General features: G+C 36.4%; 3 protein-coding genes across 3 annotated transcripts; 2 read left to right on the top strand and 1 right to left on the bottom strand.

Annotated features, from left to right (window-relative positions):
• Positions 1-974: 974 nt before the first annotated feature.
• On the top strand, positions 975-2,278 carry Tsp_01206b (putative bromodomain and WD repeat-containing protein 2; the record flags this gene model as incomplete). The annotated part of the gene is made up of 1 exon (XM_003376958.1): positions 975-2,278. A coding segment is annotated over one exon (1,304 nt), but the record flags the coding sequence as incomplete, so codon positions are not given.
• A 119-nt stretch (positions 2,279-2,397) lies between these two features.
• Tsp_01205 (putative S1 RNA-binding domain-containing protein 1) lies at positions 2,398-6,522 on the bottom strand. Its single transcript, XM_003376959.1, is given in 19 exon segments — positions 2,398-2,481; positions 2,662-2,834; positions 2,889-3,076; positions 3,139-3,349; positions 3,400-3,461; positions 3,515-3,621; positions 3,685-3,767; positions 3,856-3,947; positions 4,044-4,236; positions 4,313-4,470; positions 4,628-4,839; positions 4,889-5,042; positions 5,191-5,290; positions 5,344-5,473; positions 5,616-5,745; positions 5,763-5,809; positions 6,074-6,234; positions 6,360-6,379; positions 6,491-6,522. The coding sequence occupies 19 exon segments, from the start codon at positions 6,520-6,522 to the stop codon at positions 2,398-2,400; spliced, it is 2,337 nt and encodes a 778-aa protein (XP_003377007.1).
• A 114-nt stretch (positions 6,523-6,636) lies between these two features.
• On the top strand, positions 6,637-7,863 carry Tsp_01204 (hypothetical protein; the record flags this gene model as incomplete). Its single annotated transcript, XM_003376960.1, has 2 exons — positions 6,637-6,681; positions 7,762-7,863. Coding segments are annotated over exons 1-2 (147 nt in total), but the record flags the coding sequence as incomplete, so codon positions are not given.
• Between the last annotated feature and the right edge of the window lie 378 nt (positions 7,864-8,241).

Below are 8,241 nucleotides of genomic sequence, written 5' to 3' on the forward strand. Positions count from 1 at the left end.
TGCGTTTTGTCGAAGCGGTGGGTGAAGCGGCGAACAGTTGATTTGATCGGCAAATCAGGAGGGCGTTGTGCAGCTCGTGGACGCGGACCGTGGCGAATTGGGAACGAGAGTTTCGGTTTTCCATTTGTGTCCAAGTGGTCTGCTTGGAAATGGGGTGGGTGTGGAACATTTTCGTTCAGCTGTGCTTGTTTTGCAAAACTTTCATTGCATCCTCTTTCCATAATTTGGGTTGGAAACGAACTTTTATACGTCGACCATCCCGAAGGGGACGTGCCCCAAGTACTACGTCCCGGAATGTGATGAATCGGCAATCGGAAATGATCAAAGTATGTGTTGAACTTTGCACGCGCACATGAACACGATCTTTTTTTACATAATTAAATGTGTAATATTGGTATTTTTAAAGTTGGGTGTAAAATTTTTATTCCTATTTCGGCAATTGCATTTCGAAGACAGCCGATGGAAATTGGGATTTGAAATCGTTTCGTTTGTGAAGAAAAATGTTTCGCCGTTGTCCAATAGTGGTCGACATGGCGTGGTCGACAAAGCACCACCATGTTCAACGACTGAACGTGAATAATAGTAACAGTGGTGGGGGCGGTGGTCTGGGTGTTGATTCGAAAGATGAGATGATGATCGAATTGGACAACGACGAAACAACGGTGCAAGAATCGCCGACCAACCACCACCAACAGCACCAATCTCAGGCCGGTGTGCTGTATAGGGAAAATTTGGTCGTTCTCGACCACGAAAATCACCTCTGGCACGTGGTAGTCAAAGGTCTGCATGTGAAAGACGGCTGCGAAGTGCAGACCCAGTGGACCGGCACCAGTGGTCCGATGTCGGCCATGGCTTGGAAAGAGGATTTGCTGGTGTTCGGCGACAGCGACGGTCAATTTTGCGCTTGGAATTTGCAGTCGAAAACGTCGAACTGTTGCAAGTCGTCCGATTTGGGCGAAATTCGAAATGTCCAGTTTTGTCCCCGACCGGGCGATTTCACCGTACTGGCGTTGCAAGCCGAAGGGGCGTCGGTCTGGAATCCGCACAAATTGATCTGCTTGTCCAAATTGCGTCTGGATGCGATCGGCATGCGAGTGGTGGATTTGAGCCTGCTCGAAAGTGGCGTGCCAGTTTTGCTGACCACCGACGGCTGCGCCCGAATCTACGACGCCGGCTTTTCGACGTTGGCGTCGAACAACGAGCGCCAAATTGCCGGCCGACTGTTCTGTCCGACGCTCTGGTCGACCAGTTCGACCAAGTTGGTCAAATATACACTGCTGGAACAGGTCGCGTTCGATCAGCCGCCACCGTCGGTCGAAACGATCGTCGAACGTCTGGGCAGGAGTTCGATCGACGAATTCGAACGTTCGCTTCTGGGGGAACAGTTGCGCTGTCTGGGCGACCCGCTGTTGTCTGGCCTGGACTGTTCGAGTCTGGCTGGCCGGTGCCGGCTAGTTGCCCAACTGTTGGGCGAACAGTGGGAAGTGAATTTCTGGACCGTCGTCCAAGACGCGCTCGAACCGTTGTCGAACGAGACGGTCCGACTGCCGAACTGTCTCGACTATTTGTTCCCGTCGGGCCAGTTCAGACGAGTCGAATGGGCTACGTTGAGCAGCAGTTTGAGCTTGGGCGCCGCTGGTCGGCGCCAGACGCGCAACCACGTCGCCACGCTCGTGTTGCTCGGTCAGTCGGACGCGGCGGTGGAATTGCTGCTGGCCGAAACCGCCGATCCCACCCACGCCGACACCCACTACGAAAACGGTCTCCAAGCTTGCCTGCTGGCCGCCGACCACCGCCATTCGTCGGCCCGCTGTCGCCGCACGATCCAACTCGTCGCGACCAATTGGATCGCCGCCGGACGTCTGCTCGACGGCATCTGGCTTTTGTGCTTGATCGACAAGCAGCTGGACGCTTGTCGCTATTTGCAGTCGTTCGGCTACTGGGAACAGTCGGTCTGGCTGGCCAAGGTGGCTTTGGACGACCAACGTTGCACCGAAGTGATGCTCAAATGGGCCGAACACTTGTCGAGCAGCGATTTGACGCTCTCGTTGCTGGTGTTGGCTTTTCTCAGACAGTGGGACGCCGTCGTGCGAATGTTGCTCGACATTGGTCAGACGACGGTCGCTTGGCTGCTCGTCCGAGCGGTTCAACCGACCCCAGACGGCGGTTCCATCGAACCCGACTCGTTGGACCGTCTCAACAGAAGTGTCGAAGCGTTTCGCGCCAAATACGGACTGTGACACCGACTGTTCTACGCGTGACGAGATTATATGAATAAATAATAGAATGATTGCACAATTCGTGATGCTCATACGAATAAAATTCACAACTGCTGTTTACTGTAGAGTGAAAATTTCCAAAAACCCGATATACAATTTCAAATTGACGGACTATGTTTCACAATGTTTCGACCAATCGTAAACTGATACGGTTCCGTTCTTCGTCAATCTTAGAAACAGATACTCGAACTTGTTGATTGATCTGAAAATAGATAGAATTGCGAAGAAAAAGTTAATTACTAATCAAAGTGAAAATAACTTAATTTGTTTGTTTCCATTAATTACAAGAAAATATACTTGATAAAATATCCAATTTTACTGCTGAGTAAAAAAATATTTTTTTATAAATAAAATTTTTCCCAATAAAAATTTATTTATTTACATGCAGTGGAATTCCTCCAATGGCATTTGAATTCAACATTCCGTCCACACCTACACCAATGTCGACAAATGCACCAAATGGAGCAATATTTCGAACTGTACCAATCAGAATTGAACCAACAGACAAACTATCAAAAGTATTTACCGATTCAACAAATGTCCATCCATTAAAATCTAAATAATAGAAATTCTGAACACCCAAAAAAACAGATAAAGTAGAACACATACCGTCACGAATATCATCGTTACCGTATTTTTCGATATTGCTAATGATGAAATTCAACGTATCCATATCAATGTGATAGTTTTTGCTGAATTTTGCTAAATTTTCTCCATTTTTACCAAAGCGGACCACAACATCTCTAGCCTCTGCACGTAACAGATCCATTCTGTCCAGCTTCAAATGATTCAACAATCTAAATAAATTAATTGTTAACTCGGGAATCTTTTTAAATGAAATTTAAATATTCATGTTCACTTGTCCACAATTTCATAAGTTTCCGGATGAATCGATGTTGCGTCTAAGGCATCGACGTCCATATATTTTGAATCTTTTCTTTTCAAAGTCCCAATTTGACGCTGCTCATTTAATTCTGATGCATAAATGCGCAAAAATCCGCAACACATTTTATATACATGTTGACCGATGCCATTTATTTGCAAAAGTTGCTTACGATTTCTAAACTGACCTGTAAAGAATTCACATGCAATACATTAATTAATTGTTTAACAATAAAACCTAATTTAGCCCTGTGCTTGATAATTGCTTCAGCCTTTTGCTTTCCCAAACCAGAAACATGCCTAACAATAAAAATTTACATGCACTGCAAAGGAAATTTATAAAATAGAAATACTGTAATAATTGAGAGGAACATGTATTCAAATTCACGCCGACAAAGCTGACACATTCTTCAAACACAGAATCTCTAACTGCTGTTAATTCTGTTTTTGCCAGGTCGTGCTAAATTAACATAAATGGATTATGTACTGCAAAATACAAAAGCTTCCATCTAAATTTACTCACTTGATACATACCAATCCCAACGTGCTTAGGATCTATTTTAATGTACTCTGATAATGGATCCAATACTCGACGAGCAATGGAAACTAATTAATTAAAAATAATTTATAATGTTCATAATCAATTGAAATATAACAACACATGTATTATTAAAACAAGAAAGAAAAAACGAACCTGCACTTCTGTATATTGGATCTAATCCTGGTAGATCGTCACAACCAACTTTGGAAATACTGTACCGAGATGAACCTGCTTCGCTGACAATGCTAAAATAACAAATAAATTTAAAAAAATGAATTAAACAACAGTACAATCTTTAAAAAATCATCGCATAAAATAGGATTTACCAAAATTTAACCGACAGTGGTGCAAAAAAATTTGATTTGATTAAATCAGAAATAAGTTGCTGAGCCTGCTGACTACCAGTACCATTTCCAATGGCAATATTTTCGCACTTTGTCTGAACCATCAAATCGCACAACTTCTTCATCAATACTTGATCTTCTTTTTGTGATGGACTTCGTAAAAAAATCTTTCCTGTATCAATAACATCTCCTAAAAGTAATCTTTTAATCTCAATGTTTCAACTGTTCGATAATTTAATTTAATAATAAAATTAAACTCAGTTTACCAGTAGAAGAAATCATAGCATATTTACAACCGGCAGCAAATCCAGGATCAATGCCCAGAATGCTGCAGCCTTTTAAGGGTTTTACAAGCAACATATCCTTCAAATTTCTTGAAAAGCATTCTAATGCTTCCATTTCTGCTACTTTGGTTGCGTTATTCCTATAATAAAACTAATGTTCTTGAAAACGATCAAATGAATAAAGTTTTAACATGATTACAAAACTATTTGGTAGAGTTTAGTAAAGATCTGATTCAAAGAACATAAGCAGTTAGAATAAAACATACAATATAATAATTAAATATAATCACAGAATACAACGCTGAATACCATAAACATCGGCATAAATATTTGTCGGCAATTTCGTTGAAGCACTTTTCAATGGCATCACGCTCGATTTCACTAATCGCCTTTTTTCCTTTACGAAGATTTTCCTGACATACGGTCACAAATTGCGATTTCCATTTTAACGGCAAAGTGATCATTTTCTTCAAAAAAGCACAACTCACTCCACGATTAATTGCCAAAATCTGAAACAACCAGTTCACAGATTGCCTGTCGAATAAAAATCAAAAATACTTGATGTGCTTTGATTGCGTTCAAATATTTGCAAAAATCAAAATAGGCGGCAAAATTTTCACTATTTTTCATCTTTGCATCTTTGCTGTTTACCACTGAACGCCTTTTAGCAACTCGCTTCACCTCAACTTGAACATTCGCACCTTTCTGAGATCTGCAATTATTCAAATGAAAGTTGGTTGCACTGACAAGTATACACTTGAAATTCACATTCAATTCTCAAAAATGAAAATAACTCATTTGCAATAAAACTGTAAAATATTCTTTTTATTTTATACTTTTAAATTTTTCAAAAAACTAACAATAATTCTTTTATAAAATTCTGCGTTTCATCCTGCATCCAAATTTCTTTTGCAATGATATCGATGATTCCTTCTTTAACGGATAATTTATTTGGAAAATCTAAAAAAAAAGATAAAAATTTCCAAAACTCTAATATTAAACAAATGCAATACTTGACGATATATATTTTAATAAATCGACTGGCTTCCCGCTGTTCATAATAAAAATAGCTGGCTCTTTCAAGCCGGCTTCAATCGCTCGCTCATAAGAAGTCAATTTCGAATAAATACCGCATTTTGATTTCTAAATAATGAAATTACACCTGTGCAACATATATAAATTAAATATTTTAAAATAATAATACTATTTTTTAATTCTAAATAATAGAAAACATCATTTATAAACTTAAAATTAACAAAGCCTCAAACAATCAACTTCTCTTTACCACCAAATTAACATCTTCAATCGATTTGGCTGATTTTAATTCATCAATCAAAGATGTAGAAGTAGCTTCATCTCCTTTGTGTTTTTCTTGCAAAGATTTCACTGCGCTTCCAACTGTTTTATCAATTTTCCTGGAATTAAAAATAACCTTTTCACCATCTGGACATCGTAATCAAAAAATGTATACCTTTCAAACTGAAATACATAAAATTCCTCAATAAAATATAGATAACGTTTATTCATGCAACTATATGAATAAATATATCAACTAATGAATAACAGTTGTATAATTTTTTATTAAAAAAACATGAATATAAAATATATTAACAATATGATGTAACAATACGAAAAATATTATCACATTTATTTCTCAGCCTTTACATTTTCATCATTCAGTAAAGTATAAAAAACTTACTTCGCTTTTTCATACAGCATAAAACACTGTCTTAAAACGCTAACATCTACATTTCCAATTTTCTGTTGCCGATATCTCGCAATGAAAGGAAGAGTGTTTTGTTCATGCATTAATTTTACAAGTTCTTGACATTGCCAAGCTTTTAATTCGGGAACATTATCCGACAAAAATTCCCCATACGTCCAGTTTACATTTTTAGTTGTCACTAAAACATTAAATGATGTAAATGCAAATTTTGAAACTGCTGATTCAACATTTTATAAATTATCAAAGCATTCCTTACATTGCATTTTAAAAGATCTGTAAAACAACACTTATGCTTCAATAAACTTACATAAACAAACACGTCACTAAAATTCAAAAATTATATACAATTCAAATTCAAAGATTAACAAAACATATAGCAGTGGCATGCTGTGTCAAAGTAAGTAAAACATTGCTATTCACATCCGCACACTTACTTGTTTAAACAGTTGATACTGAAGCGGATCATGTAAAAATAAAAAAAACTCAAAAAATAACGTCGAATTCAAAAATTTTCAAACTTAACCAAAATTAGAGTTCACAGCAACGAGTAAACAGTTTAAAATGAAATTTTTTAATTAAAATGGTTACTGTATTATCCAAATTACAAGCACAAATTTATACTGTAGTTTAAAAATTTACCTATGCTCAAAAAATAATTTACATTCCAATTTTATAAAGAAATATAAATTAAAATGATAATTATTTGAGCATGGTATTAATAAGTATGTATTTTTTTCAACTTGATTAATAATGTGTGGCTGACTTTTAGAAATAGGGCGTTCCACATTTTTCTACTTCAGCTTCTCACAAGAAGTCCTTGTTCTGCTTCATTTTATAATTTATGCTTACACTTTTATGTTTCAATAGGGTTGACTGCAGCTTTATTATTGTTTTTTCATTACTGTTTTGTACAACAGTTGACTTACTCTCTCCAACGGATAAATAGATTTGTTGAAAACTTTAACTGCATTACTTTTTGTATTTCTTAAATAATCATTGCATAATTCACATGAAAATTCTTCTTATTTGACAGTATCGCTTAGACTTTTATAGACTCTTCAAAATATTTATTAAAAACTTTCTATAACTTCAAATCAAATATTTCATTTCTGAAGTTCAACTATTTTTATGAATTAATTGAAACTTGAAAGAAAAGAATCTAAATATATGTTTCATCTTACCTGAAACCATCTTATTGACCTATCCTAGATTATTGCTAACGTGGACAATAAAAAAGTATAGTAATTTGTTTTTTATTATAAACCTATTTATTGTCCTTTTTATATTTCACATTTCACTTTCAATACTGTATGAGTTTCTGTTTTTGACACTGCGAGTAAAGCTTCTCAATTTGAAGAGCTACTGTTTAATATGAAAGTATTTTAATAACGGTGTTGCTAAATAGCATTAAACGGCTTGATTATTAGGCTGATATGGCTCTATTATGGCACTGGTGCTTCTACAGAACATTTAATTGAAATTAATTCTTTCCAGTTAATTCTGCATTGATTTTCACATGATATGAATGCAGTTATCTGTTTATCAGAGCAATTATGCTCTTTGTTTAAAAGCTTCAAATCAGCTTTGCATAACATTTTTTAAATAAAGATTGAATTTCACAATAATTCTAAAATTTAAATAAATAATTATTACAATTAATCCATCTCGTCAATAATGATTAAATAAAAAATATCAAAATGAGCAGATTGATTTAGAATTTTCAGCCAATAGCAAACTTTTCTGCAATGATGAGCCAAAATTTAATTGCTGCAAATTGCCTATTTATCCAAAAACGCTACATATGTTAGTAATTCAATTTTCAAGTTGGATAGTGAAAATTGTGTTGACTTCATGTTGATCAATCTTGCATGAACATCATCATTACACTCTGGTCATGATTGGCCATTCATTAGCAAAGTGGTTTTTCGCTAGATTTGTCCACTTGTTAATGTGTGCTTCACTAACTGCGTAAAAAGCATGTTGAAATTCACGACGTTGTCGACGTTTTGTTAAAGTTTCATTAAAAAATATGTTTCATGTAAAGGGGATATTGTTTCTACTGTTCAATCATGCAAATGGTGAATCTGATAGTTCGAGTCGGTATGCACTTAGTTCAAATTTGACAATATAGAGGATGTATTTATCTTTTTCTACCTTTTCTTCTTTATTTTCAAGTATTGCAAAT

This window comes from Trichinella spiralis, assembly GCF_000181795.1.
Source record: "Trichinella spiralis strain ISS 195 chromosome Unknown Scfld4, whole genome shotgun sequence".
In the NCBI taxonomy this organism is placed as follows: domain Eukaryota; kingdom Metazoa; phylum Nematoda; class Enoplea; order Trichinellida; family Trichinellidae; genus Trichinella; species Trichinella spiralis.